The following is an 18,810-nucleotide window of genomic DNA, read 5'->3' on the forward strand; positions in this document are numbered from 1 at the left end:
ATGTGGTAGTAAAGTCAATGGGCTAGTAAGATGGCTGAACAGGCACGTTCCACCAGGTCCAATCTCCAGGTCCGACACCTTCAGGACTAACTCCCAAGGTCTATCCTCTGTCCTGTGTACCTGTGCATGCACGCATGCGCACACACAGACACACACACACGTGACATTTTTGTAAAAAAAAATCCATCAGGTTGGCCTTCAAAGGAAGACTAGAAAAGAATTCACCATGAAAATTTGGGACAAAGAGTGGTAGGCAGAGCCACAGGACGGGAAGGACAGGAGAATGTGATCATCCTTCCTCTCTCCCCTCCCAGAAGGCTTTTGTTCTCCATTATAGATTCATTGCTGTAATCTACACAAAGAATAGGCTTAGCTCACAAACTCCGGGTAAAAGGTCAAGCAATTTCTAGTGTGCTGAACAGGGCTTGAGAGATGGCTCCATGGTTGAGAGCTCCATCTGTGGTTCCAGAAGACTGGGATTCAGCTAACCACCGCTGACTTTGGGTAGCTCACAACCCCCTGTAACTCAAGCCCTAGGGGAACTGAGCCTAAAGTCTGACCTTCCTGGTACCGACACACACTGGGAATATGCTCGCAAAGACTCAACAAGGACACACCCAGGAAGATAAATGTCAAATGTACTGAACACAGATTCTCCTTCAAAAGATACAGCATAGGACAAGAGTAAAAGAATGACACAAGAGTCAGACAAACACACACGCACGCACACGCAGAACTACGTGAGTAAAATTAAACTCTAAAGAGAACACTAGAAAATGCTCATGGAAACACCCACCTAAAATACTGAAACTGTAAGTGCCTATGCACACACTCACAGATAAAATATTTTTGACCAAAGGGAAGGGCAGGGATCTTCCAGCCAGTGTTGAATAATGCCAGAAATGAGTCTGGATTTCTTTGGGAAAAGCCAGAGCCCCAGTGCAAGCTCTAAGCCAACACATGAAGATCTGGCTCTGCCTCGGGAACCGTGTTAACAGTCTAGCGCATCTGAGCACGAAACTAGGAGTTGTGCTCTACTGTACGTCTGAGTGAGCAGGGGGGGCTGGTTTTCCTGTAAAGGCCCATTTGCAATGCAGTTGGCTCTGTGACCTCATGAATGAATGAAAGCAAGCCCGGAAAGGCAGATCCCACCGTTATTTATTTCTTCCTGAAATAAGCAAGGTAACATTCACTTTGGGCAGGTGACAGAGAACCAAAGCAGCCTGTCGTAGAATCAAATGACATTTGCTTCCTGAATGTAACTGGCCCTGCTGGGGAGAATGTCAGGGTCAGGAGGGTCCACACTTAAATGTTGCTACTCACAGAACTGTCGGGGTTCACTTCATGGTCAACAGAGTCTCAGTCTTATTTCTAACCGACAAAGTAAAGAGAAAGGAGCTGCACTGACTACTACTAACACCCTCTGGGCACGGCTATTGCTCCCTGTACCTCCTCCAGGTGAGCTTCAGAAGGTTTCTTCACAGCTGTCAAGGACCAGGGACTGAAGGTACGTTTCAACTACCGACACATCCTGCTCTTGCTGTGGGAAAACGGAGAGTTAGGGGATCATTGTTCCATCTCTGCCCTTAGGAAGCCATCCCGAGGCACACAGCATTACAGACCCACGACTTACTCTTTCCATGATAACTCTGTCCTGCGCCTTGGAGATTTGTTTCTTCACTTCACTTTCTTCGCCACCAATGAGAGTTTTGCCATGTTCATGCAAGTCCTTGGCTTTCTGAAACAAACAAACGAACAAATCTCCACTCCAGTCTGGCTTGACACCTCACCTCATGTAATTTTAAAAGAACCGACTTTGCATATCCAAAGGATGCTTGTTAGGAATTCAGAGTAAGAACAGTGGCTACTTCAGCACATCTAAAGAGTTACTCCACTTCAGGAAACCTTCCTGTCCCCCATTTTAAGGTGGTATCATTGTGGGACAAGAACAGCAAAGGGACTTATCTGGAAAATGGGTGGAGATATGTTAAAGGCCTCACGTGGGGCAGACCTGGGAGGCCAGGCATGGGCCCACATTGAAGACTCCCCAAGGATTCCCACACTGGACACCCCCAAGGCTGCCCAGAGGAAGGAGCCATTTGCCATGCCCATAGAATGTGATTTTCACCGAAGAACACACAGTGTGCAATCCCACGACCCTTCGGTCTAAGGAAAGCTCAAGCGAGGACTCAAATCCCTCTGTTCTCTCAAAGGACACTGCAGGGGTGGACACAGAGGAGAAAGAAGTGTGTCGCCCTCTGTCCAGAAAAGGGCAAAATGCTGGTCCAGTCCCTGCCCTATTCCCAGGGTCCAGAGCAGCTTAGGAACAGATGACCTGCACACTAGCTGAACACAGGTATGGAAGGGGAGCTTGCTGGGCTGGCGGCTGAAGAGGACACAGATGGTGACTGCAAGCAGTAGAAACATTAGGGAAGACAGTGCACATGGTGCTTTCTGGGCACAAAACAGAAGCAAAGCATGGGCATGGAATGGGAGTCACTTCAGGAGAAGCTGGTACTCTGGGAGGGAAGACGGAGAGACAGAAGCAAGCAGCCAGTGAAGCTTTCAAGAAGGTGTGTGTGGTGTGTGTGTGTGTGTGTGTGTGTGTGTGTGTGTGTGTGGTAGAGGGTGTTGTGCGGAGGACACAGGAAACAGAGAGAACAAAGCAAGAAGGCCACCGGGAAATCTGGGAGAGGGAAAGGCCGTGTTTCAGGACAACAGTCTCTCAGAGGCAGAACTGAGGACTAGGAAAGGAGGGAAGCCTGGGTGGAGAAGCAGAGGGAGAGCGAGAGAGGCAGAAGAAAGAGCACAGGGCAGAAGGGACCACCTGGGAAGCCAGAGAAACCCAGTCACAAGGCTCCCTCTGAGCTACTGCTGCTGCTCACACTGAGCACCCACAGTTAGAAGTGAGCCTTTCTGGGTGGCTCTTCCAACAGGCTCCCAGGCAGTACTCAGCTGCATTAGAGCTGCATGTTCCCTTTCTTAAGCTGTTCCTAAAGGCCTAGATGTATGTAGGTGGCTCTCAAGGTCTTGAATACTAACTTATATTTCTGCGTGCATGGGGGTGCAGGAGAGTGTGCATGCACGTGTGTTTGAGTATGGCGACCAGAGGTCATTAAAAATTCAAAGTGATTTCCTTCACGTGTACATGTCTGCAAGCATACGTGTGCACTCAGAAATACCTGCGCCTTCCAGAACCCCTCACCACATCAAGTTTTGAGGCAAGGTCTCTCAGGAAACACGAGGCTTTACAGTTTGACTGTTCTGGTGGTCCCACAAGCCCCGGGGATCCTTTTGTCTCTACCCTCACCATCTGGGCTTATAAGCACATTCCTGGAGTACACGGGGGTGCTAGGAATATTCACTAGGGTACCAACAGGGGTACTCACACTTGCTCAGAGAAGACAGACCTAGCTTCTCACCAGCATCCTGAAAACATTCAATTTACTATGACACATGGAGCACTTTAGATAGGGCATCTGAGTCGGGTCTGAGGAGAGATCTTTCACAGAGCATTTTAATGAGAGTATCAAAAAGAATTCCCATTGAAGGGCTGCTTCAATCCCTGGATATACAGAGGTCACTTAGGACCTGGAGCTTCAGCAAGGGTAGAACTGCCAGCTCGCCGTTCAAAGAGGATTAACTCTCTACCAGTTTTTTCATTTCCCTCATCTCTTGGGGAGATGCTGAAACGCATGACCACCAACACTGGAGAACAATGCTAATGTCGGAAGACTATAAATGTATGAAAGAAAATAAAAGCTACCCTTTCCCACTGTGTATTTCACTGATCTGTCCAATCCAAACAGTCAGAGAAAACCAGAAGGATCCCCAGACGTGCCAATCTCCATCGCAATGTCACCGGAGGTCCATAACTCATCACTGCGATGCACTGTGATCCTCTCTAAGCAGAGCTCTCATCACCAGCTGCTGTGCTAGAAAGCTGCCCCCGACACTGTCATCGGCTTTCCAGGTCAAACAAACCTTAGCATCGCTCCTAGGTGTGGGGAAAAATTTCCCAAGAGAGTGTGATCATGCTCTGCAAAACTAATTACTTCTCCCACAAGCTGAAAAAGGGCCAATCTGTCTTCTCCTTTTATAGACACGTGACATGGCATAGGGGTGTGTTCTGTTGACAAGTGCAATCTACCAGACCTTCAAAAATGTGTCGCGTAAATCTTTAGCGTTTCCAATCGTGGTTTCGTGATCCCCTATAGCTTTCTGTAAAATCTTCATCTGCTTCCAAGTTATAAGCTGAAACGTAGGAGAATAATGACAAAATGTCAGTACAACTGAACATCCAACCCTGCTGCCAGTCACAGAAATCGCTTCCCGTGATGTTTTGTGTGCTGACATTTCAAGAACGCGTTTGAAGACATGCCCTTCAGTGCCAAAAGCAACATAACAAGACCTGACCTGTCACAGAGGGAGATAGTCCGTCTAGCTGATGCAAAAATACTATAAAATCATTATTCAGTTTGAAATTAACATAAGCCCCACCTCATCTGTGGATTCCCACCTCACTCGCCAAAATTAAGCACAAAAGTTCCTTTGTTTATTCATAAAGTATTTTTAAGACACCGAGGGCACGGACTAGCTTCCAAGGAATCCCTTCTCCCACCCCCCCCCAAAAGTTCTTCATCAATCAGTCATTCCCCGGAGTGTGACATCATCCCATCAACTGTATTATCGACCTAATAAGAAGGGCAGGGAAGACGAATAGCAAACATACTGCAGCTCCTGTGGTCAAACATTCCACAGCAACATGTCAAAAACTGCAAGCACTCCACACACAAAGTCTAGAAAGACGGGGATTCTTCACGGCTCTGCTTTCACCCTCCTAGGAAACTGAAGCAGGGAGGTGACTTATTTTCTGAGTTTTCATGAGGAGCAAGCAGCAGGACTATGGCTGCATGGCAATGAGTGGGGTCCGGAGAACATGCTCCTCACCGCCAGACTGGAATCTGTCTCCATCTCCCTCAGATTCCAGGCTCTGCTTCCCTACTTTTGGAAGTCAGCATCTTTGGGAGTACCGGCCTGTCCTCCATCAGGATGAAAGACTCCTCAAAGACAGCACTACTCTGTGTCCATGAACACTTAGCTACCTCTGAACGCTAAGCCTCCATCTGCTCTGCCACAGCCACAGGGACTGCTCTCACTCTGCCTCCCTCGTCACTGTGTCAGAAGTCTACCTGGGACCGCACCCTCACCCTGTCCTGCACCTTTGGCATCTGCACTGCACGGATGGTATAGCTTTCCCTCTGAGCACCCAAGCCCATCCCTTCTCCTGTGCTCTCCAAGCAGTGCCTACTCAGCCTCCCTCCTATGCTGGCTCCTAAGCCATGACCACACCACCCCTCCACAGAAAGAGAAGCAAGCTGGAGAGGACGGCCAGTCACTCGGGGGCACAAGCACCACCCTCCCTGTCTCCCGATGCTCATGTCCCGTCCTGTCCTGTCGGGTCCCTTTCCATGGCGATATGCAGCATCGAAGCATCAAAGCCCTGCCACTTCGGAAACAGACAAGGTGGCTCTATTCCAAGCTAAGAGCGACACTCACAGCGAGGTGATCTTGTTTCCTTGAACTCTCCACATCGTCCAGCCACCCCTGATGCAGCGACTCAAACATCTGGGAGTGCATGGCGTGAAGCTCTTGCCTGTGAAACACAGTCACAATTACTGAGCACTGTCAGGCTGTGTGAGGCTACGGCAAGGACGCACACACTTCACATTTTGAGACAAGAGCCAGGCGCAAAAGAGAAAGGGGACATGAATTAAATTGTCTCCTGAGAGGCGGAAATACCACTCTCGTCCCAGAAGAACTTGTCTTAATTTGCTACCACCGGTGTCATCACTTTGTGCGTCTTCCCTCTCGCACGCCGATTAACGCATACGTTTCCCAAGATTGCATTTCCGGCTTAAAATTAGATTCATCTTCCCTTCCCCTTATGGAGTAACCTAGAGATCCTGAGAGCCCAATTCCGTGTACTGAAGGCAACATACCCTTCATCTTCTCGAAGTCACATACACAAAGAGTGCACAGAACCATTTCCCCACGCGGGGACGACGATTTACCAAAGAGAGTGCCGATGGCACATCCTAAAAGGTACAGTTTTGAGGACCACAGAGGCCTGGCCTTCCTCACAGGACATTATCTGTATTGTCATCTGATAAAGGGGTTAAATCAGCTCCCTTTAGAGGGCGGGGTTTGCCTCAGGCGAATCCATGCCAATAAAAGGTGCGCGGAGAGGCGGCTCGTCCCTTTTGTTCCTTGCTACCTGTGCTACGCTGGAACTTTGGTTCAGTAAGTTTAACAATAAACTGGTAAATATTCTTTGATATCTGCATTGCCTTTATTTTGTGCCGGTACATCTGGCGCCTCCCCCGTGGGGCTTTGCCGAGAACCGGCCCCGAATTGGAGTCTCTTGCACCCCAAGCCGCTGCAGCGGTCTCTCTGGGCGCACGCTGAAACGGCTGAGATTCTGAGCGGCTCGACTTTCCCTGCTGCTTGTTAGAGTATCAAGCAGTTAGTTTGATTCGACAGAGCCTTTTTAACAGCGCCTAAGACTCTGTTCCGAGCCGCCCCGGCCAGATTTCCCGTGCGCAACCGCCCGCCGGCGCGCGCGCTGCCTGTGTCTGCTCCCCCTCCCACCCCCACCGCCGCCAGCGCTCAGGTCACGTGACAGCGGCCTGAGAGCCCCGGCAAAAAATACTTATCAGCTTGGTGTCTGTTTCAATTTTGTTTTTGAGTCCTTTTATTTCAGATTTAGGACACGTGGATTCAACTGGGCTCTTTCGCCACCACTGGCAGGAACCAGTTATTACAGGTAAGAGAACTTTTTCTTTTCTAAATAATGTCTGACAACGTGACCTCAGCCTATTTCAATAGTTCTTTTGAATGCACCATTTGGGAGATCTTACAAGAGGTGTCTACCACACCACATATATGGATATTCCTGGGATTCTTAATTTTCCTTAGCACTATTTGGTTTGATAATAGGAAAATGATCAAATCTCTTAAGGCAGAGGTTGAACGTTTAAAAACTATTGAGAATGACAACAATCTTCTCAAGAATCAGTTTGAAGTTCTCCAGGAAGAAAACAAATCTTTGTTTAACATGACTCGGTTAACTGAGCAAAATCTAAAAAAAGTACAGGTTGATGTTAAGGAGAAATTCATTACTATGGAAGAAGGAACAGCTGAATTGGATCGTAAGTTTCAGCAGTCCCTTTCTGATGTTAAGGAGAAATTCATTACTATGGAAGAAGGAACAGCTGAATTAGATCGTAAGTTTCAGCAGTCCCTTTCTGTAGGAACTGAAACGTTAACTGAGAAAATCAAAACTGCTGAATGTGACAATCGAATTTTGTCTAAAGCGTATGACAGATTGGCGGAAAGATTGTCAATACAAGAAGGCACGGTTTATGCCATAAAAATTATGTCCAAAGATGACAAGTTATCTCTACTGGACAAATTTCATACTCTAGAATCCTCAATGAAGGCTTTAGAACATAATTCTGGGCAGGAGATTCAGACATTACAAAAAGCAATGGTGAATAGAATTGAAAAGATTGAGGAATTTCTAAATTCTGAAGAAGAAGAGCAAAGGGTAGAAAGGCAAATTTTAACTACATCTGTGGATAAATCCCTCCGGGACAATTTTCACAAAGCTCTACCTACAGCTCTACATGCCTTTCCTGTAATAACAACAGAAAAGGTGGTTGGTTCCAGAAACCCTAGGGTCATCAAGGAAGATACATGGGAGCCTGTCCGTATGAATGATCTCAAAGAAATTAAACAGGCCATCATGTCTTTTGGGATGCACTCCCCTTTTGTTAAAGAGATGCTAAAATCTTGGGCCACAACAAGCAAAGCAACCCCCTTGGACTGGCTCCAGCTGAGCTCCGCGGTCCTTGAGAGTGGACCGCACTTAAAATGGAAATGCTTATTCAGGCAAGAGGCTAGACTTTTAGAACAGCAGGAAAAGGCGAAGGGAATTGACGTTTCCCTAGATAAAATTCTAGGTGAAGGGCTCTTTTCAGACCCTCAGGAACAAGCTAATTTGGATGAAAACATACTTTCTATGTGTACTACAGCAGCCTTAAGGGCTTGGGACAGAGTACAAGACCCAGGACAGAGAATGGAATCATTTGTCACAGTTAAACAGGGTCAGAGAGAACCCTTCAGTGACTTTTTACAAAGATTAACAAAGGCTGTACAAATGGGGATACCTGACCCAGAAGCAAGACGTATAATAATTGAGTCTTTGGCTTACGAAAATGCTAATGTGGAATGCAAAAGGATCTTGAGGCCTTTAATGTTCAGATCAGCGTCCTTGGAAGAATGGGTCTTGCATACACTAGATGTTGACACATTTGACTATGGCACTGAAGCATGGGTAGAAGAAGCAATTTCCAATGGTAAAAGGAGACACCAGAATACCAAATGTTTTAATTGTGGCAAAATGGGTCATATGAAAAGGAATTGTAAACAACGGGTTTTCAGAAATAATAATAATGCGTCTTCTAGAAATAACAGGAATAGAAGGAATCAGCCTTCAGGTTTATGTAGAAGATGTGGGAAGGGCAGACATTGGACGAATGAATGCAGGTCTACAAGAGATAGACAAGGCAACCTGATACAGACGGGAAACGTGAGAGGGGGGGCCTCTCAGGCCCCCATGGCAAACATGGTTCAGACATTCCCAGTTTCTGCAGAGAACATGCCTCGTCAGGACAATTAGAAAGCCACATGCCTACTGTTACAAGCAATAGTAATCAGAAAGATGAGTTACGTGTGTTTTGGCAAACTTCTATAAATGATCAAAGACCTAAGCTGAGAGTGTGTGTAAATGGCATTTTTATTACTGGCCTACTGGACACAGGTGCTGATGTAAGTATCATTACCCCAGAATCTTGGCATCCATATTGGCCTCTTCAGAATGTAAATGTTCAGCTCCTGGGAATTGGAACCCTATCTCGAGTAAGGCAGAGCACGAGATGGGTTGAATGTATAGGGCCTGAGGGACAAATAGGAAAATTAAGGCCTTATGTAGCCAATATTGCAATGAATTTATGGGGTCGTGACCTATTACAACAATGGAATACTCAAATTAACATTCCTGCTACTTCTAGAGCCCATATTTCTGAAAGGAATATTAAAAGTTATTACAAAAGGACAAAACCGGCCATTAGGGCTGTGCAGGAACAAGCAATTGATGTCCCTTCAGAAATACCAACAGCCTTGCCTCTAAAATGGTTGACTGAGAAACCAATATGGACAAAGCAATGGCCTTTAGCTGAGGAAAAGCTACAGGCTTTAGAACAGCTGGTACAAGAGCAACTAGATGCTGGACATATAGAAGAATCTACCAGCCCTTGGAATTCTCCTGTATTTGTGGTTAAGAAAAAATCAGGTAAATGGAGAATGGTGACAGATCTCAGGGCCATCAACAAGGTTATTCAACCTATGGGCCCTCTGCAATCTGGAATTCCGTTGCCCTCTTTATTACCAAAAGGATGGCCTCTCATAGTTATTGATTTGAAGGATTGTTTTTTCACTATACCTTTGCAAAAAGAAGATAGAGAAAAATTTGCCTTCACAGTGCCTACTTATAACAATTCTCAACCTTCGAGGAGGTACCACTGGACCGTCCTCCCCCAGTGTATGTTAAATAGCCCCTCCCTGTGCCAATATTTTGTGAACCAACCATTGCAAATAATACACAAGAAATTTCCCAAATCTATTGTATACCATTACATGGACGACATATTGTTATCTGATTCAAACATAGATACCTTGAACAGGCTGTTTGAAGAAATACAGATACTGTTACCTAAATGGGGATTGCAAATTGCTCCTGAAAAGATTCAGAAGGGAGATTCTGTTAATTATTTAGGTTATAGAATAGGTTTGCAAAAAATTAAGACACAGAAGGCACAAATTCGGAGAGATCGCTTACGGACTCTTAATGACTTTCAAAGACTGTTAGGAGACATTTCCAGTTTACGACCAACTATTGGGATAACACCTGATCTAATTATTCATTTGAACAAGACCTTGGATGGTGATAAAGATTTAAACAGTCCCAGAGAATTAACAGCTGAAGCAGAAAAGGAACTGACAATGATTGAGGAGAAATTACAACAGGCACATGTGGACAGAGTGAATCCAGAGCTCGATTGTATTCTCGTCATATTACCATCGAAAATTTCTCCTACAGGAATTTTAATGCAGAGAGATGATATTATCTTGGAATGGATCTTTTTACCACATAAACCAAGTAAGAAACTGAAAACTTATGTGGAAAAGGTCTCTGAGTTAATTATAAAAGGCAAGCTGAGACTTCGTCAACTAGCAGGCATAGACCCAGCAGAAATTATAGTGCCTTTCACTGCTGATGAACTAAAGAAATTATGGGAAGATAATGAACCATGGCAAAGAGCTTGTGCTAATTTTTTGGGAGACATTAATAACAACTATCCAAAAAGCAAGCAGCTCAACTTCATAAAGAGAACTTCTTGGATCCTTCCTCGAATAGTCCGTGATGCTCCAATAACTGGAGCCCGTACATTCTATACTGATGCCAATAAATCAGGGAAGGCAGGTTACAAATCAGAAGACTTGGGTAAGGTGGAACAAAGTCCTTATGATTCTGTCCAGAAGGCAGAATTATATGCCATTCTTATGGTACTAAGAGATTTTAAAGAACCTATTAATATAGTTACTGATTCACAATACGCAGAAAGAGTTATTTTACATATTGAAACTGCTGAATTTATACCTGATGATACAGAACTAACCTCATTGTTTATCCAGGTTCAAGATTTGATCAGGAACAGGCTTTGCCCTATGTACATAACACACATCCGATCCCATACGGGTCTGCCAGGTCCTCTAGCACAAGGTAATGCAGAAATTGATCAATTATTGATTGGTAGTGTGCTTCAAGCCTCTGAATTTCATAAAAAACATCATGTTAATAGCAAAGGTTTGAAGAAAGAGTTTTCTATTACATGGCAACAAGCTAAGGAGATTGTGAAGAAATGCCCTACCTGCTCTTTCTATAACCAAACGCCACTGCCAGCAGGAGTTAATCCAAAGGGCACTCATAGAAATGAAATCTGGCAGATGGATGTGTTCCACTTTGCAGAATTTGGCAAATTGAAATATGTTCATCACACCATCGACACTTATTCAGGCTTTCAGTGGGCAACTGCTTTAAGTTCAGAAAAAGCTGATTCAGTAATCACTCATTTATTAGAAGTCATAGCTATCATGGGTATACCTACACAAATAAAGACAGATAATGGTCCTGCTTATGTCTCTAGGAAGATGAAACGGTTTTTTGATCATTACAATATCAAGCATGTTACAGGTATACCATACAATCCTACAGGTCAAGCAGTCATAGAAAGATCAAATCGAACTATAAAGGATATGTTGAACAAACAGAAAGGGGTGGAAAACACCCCTAGAAATAGGTTACATAATGCTTTGTTAACCTTGAATTTTCTCAACGCTAACGAGAAGGGAACGACGGCTGCAGAAAGACATTGGATAATGGAAAAGTCTGCTGAACTAAATCAACCAGTTTATTTCAAGGATGTACTGACCTCACAATGGAAGCCAGGAGATGTGCTGCGTTGGGGAAGGGGTTTTGCTCTTATCTCCACAGGTGAGGAAAAATTATGGATACCGTCAAAATTAATAAAGGTTCGGTTTGAGGAAGAGAAGTCACTTGGAAAAGATAAATAACAATTCATTCACAAGGATGACCGACATACAGATGGTAAGGATTACTAATAGGATGGGGGCAGGGTTCTTTTCTTATCTCCACAGGAAAATATTCATCTCCAAAGAATTTGAGGGACCCTGAATATTTAATTACTGATGGATGGAAAATAGATACGACCCATTAAACATCAACAATAAAATTCTATACGTATCGTAAGTATTGGTTTTATATATATTTATTTATATTTATATGTTTTATTGAACACTTCTTTATAAATGTGTAGAGCTGGTTTTGGAGTTGGACTATGGCTCAGTCCTTCTTCAATTCCAAGCCTGTTGATAAGAGATATTTCAAAGTTTCTGTCTCAGGTCAGGAGCCATGAAATGGGACAGAATAAGAATAATTTTATACTTGATAAACTTTCTTTGCCTTCCCTCACATCTGTGTCTTTCTTTATATGTCAGTATAAGTCCTTGTTGTTAATGTTTAAATTTCCCATAACAAGCAACATATTTTCCTACAGTAATTTTTGAAGTTTCCAGGATGAAGATGGGGCCCCACAACATCAACTCAATCTGGTTTTTATGACGTCATGAATTTTTTTTTTAAGCACTAATTTTGGATCTGTTTTTTGGTACCAATTGCAAGAGACAATTTCATATGATGCACATTTTTGACGATGCTCTGGCCGGACCTTCTCGAAACACACAGAGACTAGTTATAGTCTTCTTAAGTCAAAGGTTAATTTGGGAATTTTACCATCGTTTGCTTTCACAGGGGCCCCTAAGAAGAACGTCGCCCCCATGTCAGCTAGAAGCAATCTAAGAGGACGACGTCCCCTCTCCCAACAGAGTTTGCCCACAGGGTTAGGGACATCTTTTAGTGGTTGGTTTAGGGGTGAGGGGACGGGGAGATATTGTATGGAATTAGGGATATATATAAAAAAAAAAAGAGGGGGATTAACTGGGTTGATGGGATGATTGGTATTTGTGACTTACTGTTTTTAGAAAATTATGTTGGTACTGTTTTTTGTATATTGATATATTGAATATTGAATGTGAGTGTTCCTACCTCTATTTTGGTATAAGAGTATGCTTATATTGTATGGATACATCTATCATATCACAATGTACATTTCTACCTCTGGTACTATTTATGTAATAACATTGTTTACATTTGATAAGTAATGACATTGTTTACAAGTGAAGATCATTGTCTTCATACATTGCACAATTGTTTATTCCCTTAGTTTTCAAATTAGATAGGTATTGAGAATTACATGTTTGTCATATTATTTTTAGGTTAATCAGGTTTTTTAGATACATAGAGATTATTTTCAGTATAGATAGTATAATCTTCAGCTTCTTTGAAGAGCTGTAGAAAATGGCCTTTAATCTAACCTAGAATTCTGTGCCATCGAGACACAATTTACTCCTGGCAACACCACTCTACTCCCGAGAGAACGTTGAGCACCAAAGACACTCCACTGGGAGCTTGTCTTCCTGGCAGAACTGGCCTTTGGGTTAAGAAAAACCCATACCTCAACTACTGACTAAGATATAAACAGGATTGTCTTATCTTGCCAAGACAGGGTAGGATAATCCTAAGAAAGTTCCTTGCATTTGAGAATGGTATGTCAGTTATGTTAGGCCTTAGCCAAAGTTGGTTGACTCAACATTGCAAACGAGATTTTGGGTGATTGCCCAGGCAGTCAGTTGTCTCTGTCATTTGTTGCACATTTTGGATATCTCTTTTTTGTTAAGTAATATTTACTCCCTTCTCAGATCTTTGATGGAGTTGAAGATTATTTAATTGTAGTTACTCTTTAGCAAAACTTTTGCTCTCAATATTGTTTGTTATATTTATCATTTGTTATTATTGTTATAGTTATATTTGGTTTAGTTGTGTCTTATTTAGACAAAAGGGGGAGATAAAGGGGTTAAATCAGCTCCCTTTAGAGGGCGGGGTTTGCCTCAGGCGAATCCATGCCAATAAAAGGTGCACGGAGAGGCGGCTCGTCCCTTTTGTTCCTCGCTACCTGTGCTACGCTGGAACTTTGGTTCAGTAAGTTTAACAATAAACTGGTAAATATTCTTTGATATCTGCATTGCCTTTATTTTGTGCCGGTACAATCTGAGAAGTGAGGAACTGTTCTCTTACCAGTCCTGCTGCAGCTAACACACCTGAGCGGCATAAACGAGGGGGGCGGTCCTCCAGCTATGGACAGGACTAGCTCACAGAGAAAATGCAGTGCTACCTAGGTCCCATTAGTGACTCCACTCAGCAGTGTCACAATGGCAGGCGGGAGTGACTTTGGAAGGAAGAGAGAAAGCTGTACAGGTTTCCTTTACAGAGGGTCGGTCACAACTTTACCTTGACTTCTGCTGCGCTTTGAAAATACTGTGGAGGTTTGCATTCAGGATTCTGAAAGAGGCATGTATATCCTTTTCAAACTGCTTCCTCTTTGCCAGGAAGGACCGGGTTATGTCCCCTAGTCGACAAAAGGAAATGGTATCACTTTAAATCAAATATCCACAGGAAGAGGCGCTCTTTCATCCCTGACATACCACCTACACGGTAACAGGAAGGAGTATGCACAGATCTGGTGTTCATTTTGTTCTTTGTTCTATTTTTCTTTTCTTAAATTTTAGACTGCCTCTTGCGTAGCCCAGGCCTGTCTCAATCCTGAGAGGTAAGCGAGCACGACCTCCAGTTCTGGATTCTCCCGCCTCTATCTCCTCTGTGCTAGCAATACAGAAATGGGGGCATTGTGCTTTGACGAGTGACCAACCACTGACAAACCGTTTTCTGGAAACCTCAAAAACCAAGCAGTTCATTTGTACCACAAAGAAGGAATGCTGTCGGACATCCTTGCATGCATGAGCTGACTCTATACACCGGCAAAGAATTGACGATGTCTCTCTTGTAATGCTGTTTTAGGGTCACCTACACAAGTAATAAAAAAAGCTGTCTCAGCTTGAGGGGCGTGTGGTACTCTGACTTGGTTACCGTGGACGACAGACCACAAGCTAGTGTGGCATGCGTGATGCTGATGTTTGTTCGCACGCCATGACACTCTTCTTGTCGGGCCATGGCCTGGCTGCCTTCACCATTCCCTGACAGGCTCACGGGTGTGTACGGCCTAAATGCTGCTCTCCAAGCCCTCCTTGGGCAGGGGTTCCTGGAGGAGGGCAACTTTGGAAAGCCAGAAAAGTGACTTAATTCAGAAGGTGAAAAACAGCTGCCGAAATGCCACATACAGTTCGTGCAGTAAGATGAAAAGCAGAGAACAACCTGCTTTCCCATCATCTCCAGTGCAATGCAGGAAGCAGGACCCCCCCTCCCCTGCCTCAGTGACAGCTGCAACATCCCCCTGTTCAGAGCAGCTAGTGAAAAGTTAAGTTAAAGGTAGCCCCTAGACAACAATGGCAATTTACTCTTCCAAAACTTAATAATAATGATGATAAAAATCCATCTCCTGAGCGACAGAACTGTTAACAGAGTCCTGTTGTTCTGTTGACAGGCGACCACGTTCTCACCATGCTTGAGTTGTAGGGTCGGAATGAAAGCTCCTGGACTAGCAAGACCTGCTCAAACACACCTTTGAAATCCCGTATCCTCTTCTGAACAGGCTCCCTGTGGAAAATGCACACAAGAATCCTTAACTGAGGACAAACATCCTAACTTCGCTCTGAAGGAAAGGCAGGCGAGGCACGCGATTTCGGAGAGACCAGCGCTCATGTGAGACAAAGTCGGATTTGCCTCTCCCGGGTCATTGGTCTTATTCCTTTATTGAGGTTTTCACAGTGAACCAAAGAGCTCACTGCAGATACATATGGGCACACGGTTAAGGGTTACTTACTGGAGCGTGTGTGACTCAAAGTCAGCCATATCCCCAGGAAACCAACCTCAGGCTGGCTGCTGGATGACTCATGAAAACTGCATCCCTGGCCTTCCCAGCCCAACTGCACTGGGCTCCACAAAGAGTCTCCTCTCCACAAGCAGCAGCTTTGTGTTATGTTGTGACAGCGTAGGGGTTTGTATACTACATGTTGACCGGAGCCCATTCACTGTACAGCACTGACGGGTTTCATAAAGGTGTGCCCAGCCGTCTTTCGTGAACTACAGCCTTATTCACTCTGCTCCTTCCTCAATCCACTCCTGCTACTTATTCTTCCTCTATTACCCAGCAGTGTCTCTTCAACCTTCATGCCACGTGACCACACTCCACCTCCAGAGTTGGCCTCCACTCCTCAAACCTTCCCCTCTATTGGCCATTGCCTGCCTCTCCCCAGTCTCCCTTCTGAGTTCGGGTGATATCATTTTATGAACCTATTTATAATCTGGGATCCTCAAATGAGAGAAAACAGCTGACTGTTGTCTCTGGTGCTGGCTTATTTCACAAAACACTAAACTCTCCGTTTGTAGCCGTCTCCCAGAAAAGGGCAGAAGTTTCTGCACAAAACCACACTGAAACTACCTCCTGGGTCAGGCCAAAGTTGCTTTAAGACATCACCTGGCCTCCTGCACGTTTGATCCTGAGGAACAGCTGCCCATCTCACTGGTATCAGCCTCCGGATTGTTTGCTGCACCGAGAAGAAAGGAAAAACCTTTGTGAATGAAGTGTGCTGTTCTCATAGTCCCACGTGGGAAACAGCTTCAGTCTGGGGTCCACAGAGTCCATCGCCGAGGGCAGTTTTAGAGTACTCTTCCAGAAACTCATGACCCACCCCAGTCCCACCCAGGTGAAATTCAACTAGGCCTGAGTCTGGGGACAGCAGGTACTTGTGTTTGTACAAGCCTTGCAAGGAAAACCACCGTGGCCCACGGGTTCTTCAGAGGCCTGTTGGCCAAGGCCAACTTCCTTGCACCCCAGCCACGGGGAAGAACATCGGCTGGGGATAGAAACCCAGAGTGTGCTTGAGAATCACTTCTCAGCATGCGAATCCCCACACCCACACCTGGAACTCCGTGGAAAGACCCGGTGAGTACTAGGCCACCCCGGTGCTCCACCCGTCAAGGAGTAGCAGAATGTCCCCCCTCGGTTAGGATCCCCCCATCCATATGCCCCATATCAGTTGTTCCCGGGGGTGACTCGACCTGGGTTCTGCAAGTCATCTGGTGGGAGATTCTGATCAACCCTAGGGCGCTTGGCACTTCTCTCTGTATGTTTCTGCTCCTTGCTTGACATGGCTGGGGCTCTGCGGGGCTGGGGACGACTCCTGAAATGTTGGTATACACAGACAGTAAAGACACCGAGAAGAATGTCGTGGTCGCAATGGAAACAGGGACCCGGACTGCACAGGCTGTGGCCATGAGTCCTGGCACTCTCTGTGCTGCAGCCAAGAGGAGGTAGGAGGATGACACCGATATCCCGCAACATCCAATCACATTCTGTCCCAATTTTCTGTCTGAATGCAGAGCTCTCCACAGCCCTGTAGCCCTCAGTCTCGGCCCTTTCTGCTGACTTCTTGCCCCCAGGATAGGACTGCTTGGGCTGGCCCCCAAACCAAGTGGCCATTAACCCAGACACCAGCCCACTGACGGCCAATGGGGTCACTGGAGCCAAGTCCCTGCACTTCACGCTTGAGTCCTGCTGAACACTCAGCTGAAATCCCTACCCACTCTGAGTCTGCATGTCTCAGAAGCAACACATGGACTCCAACATCCTTGAAGGACCCAATGGAGGCAAATGCAGAGGTTCGCCAATATACCCACGCACAGTGAGTGACACACAGCCTGTAAATGGGCATGAGGCCCCTGTACTCACAGACAACCACTATGGGAACTAGGAACGGTAAGCATCCAGGCATGTCTCCTCAACAGAAGGGATGCCTACGTCTGTTTTCCAACCAGAAGACCTGGAGAGGATGCTGTTAAAAGCCTGGTGATCTGTGCTGCCTGCAGAGCCAGGCCACACCCGGATCTCCCAGATTATTATGTTTGACTCTCCCTCCCTAGACCTTCACCTTTAGTTTGGTTTCTCCGTCAACAGAGCCCATCCTTAGGGGAGATGGCCCATGGACGTTATGGCCTGGTGACCTCAACGCTATCCGCGTGACTGAGCCACACCAGACCCCAGGTCCCTAAGCTATAGAAACCATCTTCGTGGTAGAGGTCACATGTACGTTGCAAGAGAGTTTCTATGTAGTCAGGCCTCCATATTCATCCGGCACATGTTAATGAGATCATCGTTACCAGAAATTTTTTCCCCCAAATTGTGCTTTATTTAGTCGTGTCAAAAACAACCCGCCTGGGGTCAGTCTCTAGAAGTTTGAACCAACATCTGCTAAATAACTAAGGTATTTTCAGACAGATTTCATTTTGATTTCGTGGGGATAGTTACTCTTTTCACCGTGGCATTTGTAGGGAGCCCCATGACGATCCACACCCCTCTGTGATGAAGTGCAGCCCCCGGGGGCCCTTCTATTTGCCCCTCGACAAGTCACCTCACAGGCCAAGTTTGGATCCTCCAGGCACAAGCCTGATCACCTCCACACACTCTGACACAGTTTCTCTTTGAATAAGCAGTCACCCAACAAGAGCAGCCTACTCCAAGACCTTTCCCTCAGAAACCTCGTTCTCTTTAGAGGAAGGTAACACCTAGACATTGCCTGCCTCCACAAGCATGCTTTCCTACTGGCTGGAACAACTCCTATGCATGAGAAATGCCTCGCATGTGGGCCCAGCTGGTGCACAGACACGAGGAGAGTGTGTGTGTTTGTCTGTGTGTGTGCGTGTGTGTGTGTGTGTGAGTGTGTGTGTGTGGCAGAGTGGGGGTGGGGTAGTGCCTGGCGTGTGTGGTAGGTGATACAGCACCAAGTACTGTGGATCCAGGCTGACTCTGATTTTGGAACCACCAGATCTTCAGAAGAGGGACCAACCCAGATAACGTGACCACACTTCAGCCACATTTCCCTGAGAGTTCTCTTCCCTTGGGAAGCTTGTCCCACCTGAGTGGGCCCCACATCCCCGAATGGGATGATGTGTGATCAGGTGGAGAAGCATTCAGGCATGCATGGATGAGCCTGCTGCAAGGAGCTAAAGGACTAGACCCATGCAAGTAAGGAAGC

At 45.6% G+C, this 18,810-nt stretch overlaps 1 protein-coding gene across 1 annotated transcript; it reads right to left on the bottom strand.

Moving 5' to 3' along the window:
* Positions 1-1,328: 1,328 nt before the first annotated feature.
* On the bottom strand, positions 1,329-16,935 carry LOC142841314 (X-linked lymphocyte-regulated protein 5C-like). The gene is made up of 9 exons (XM_075958144.1): positions 16,833-16,935; positions 16,719-16,728; positions 16,254-16,323; positions 15,339-15,373; positions 14,111-14,228; positions 5,560-5,656; positions 4,156-4,254; positions 1,634-1,738; positions 1,329-1,540 (listed from the first exon to the last, which is right to left on the bottom strand). The coding sequence occupies exons 1-9, from the start codon at positions 16,926-16,928 to the stop codon at positions 1,466-1,468; spliced, it is 705 nt and encodes a 234-aa protein (XP_075814259.1). The 5' UTR covers positions 16,929-16,935; the 3' UTR covers positions 1,329-1,465.
* Between the last annotated feature and the right edge of the window lie 1,875 nt (positions 16,936-18,810).

The sequence above is a fragment of the Microtus pennsylvanicus genome, chromosome X (assembly GCF_037038515.1).
Source record: "Microtus pennsylvanicus isolate mMicPen1 chromosome X, mMicPen1.hap1, whole genome shotgun sequence".
Taxonomy (NCBI): Eukaryota; Metazoa; Chordata; class Mammalia; order Rodentia; family Cricetidae; genus Microtus; species Microtus pennsylvanicus.

Bases quoted from the DNA above. Each gene is read 5' to 3' on its own strand.
- LOC142841314 (XM_075958144.1), bottom strand. From the start codon at position 16,928: ATGTCAAGCAAGGAGCAGAAACATACAGAGAGAAGTGCCAAGCGCCCT. The intron at 5,657-14,110 runs GTAAAGTTGTGA...TGTGTTTCACAG, and splicing joins AAAGCGCAGCAGAAGTCAAG to GCAAGAGCTTCACGCCATGC. The intron at 1,541-1,633 runs GTAAGTCGTGGG...GTTTTCCCACAG, and splicing joins ACAGAGTTATCATGGAAAGA to CAAGAGCAGGATGTGTCGGT.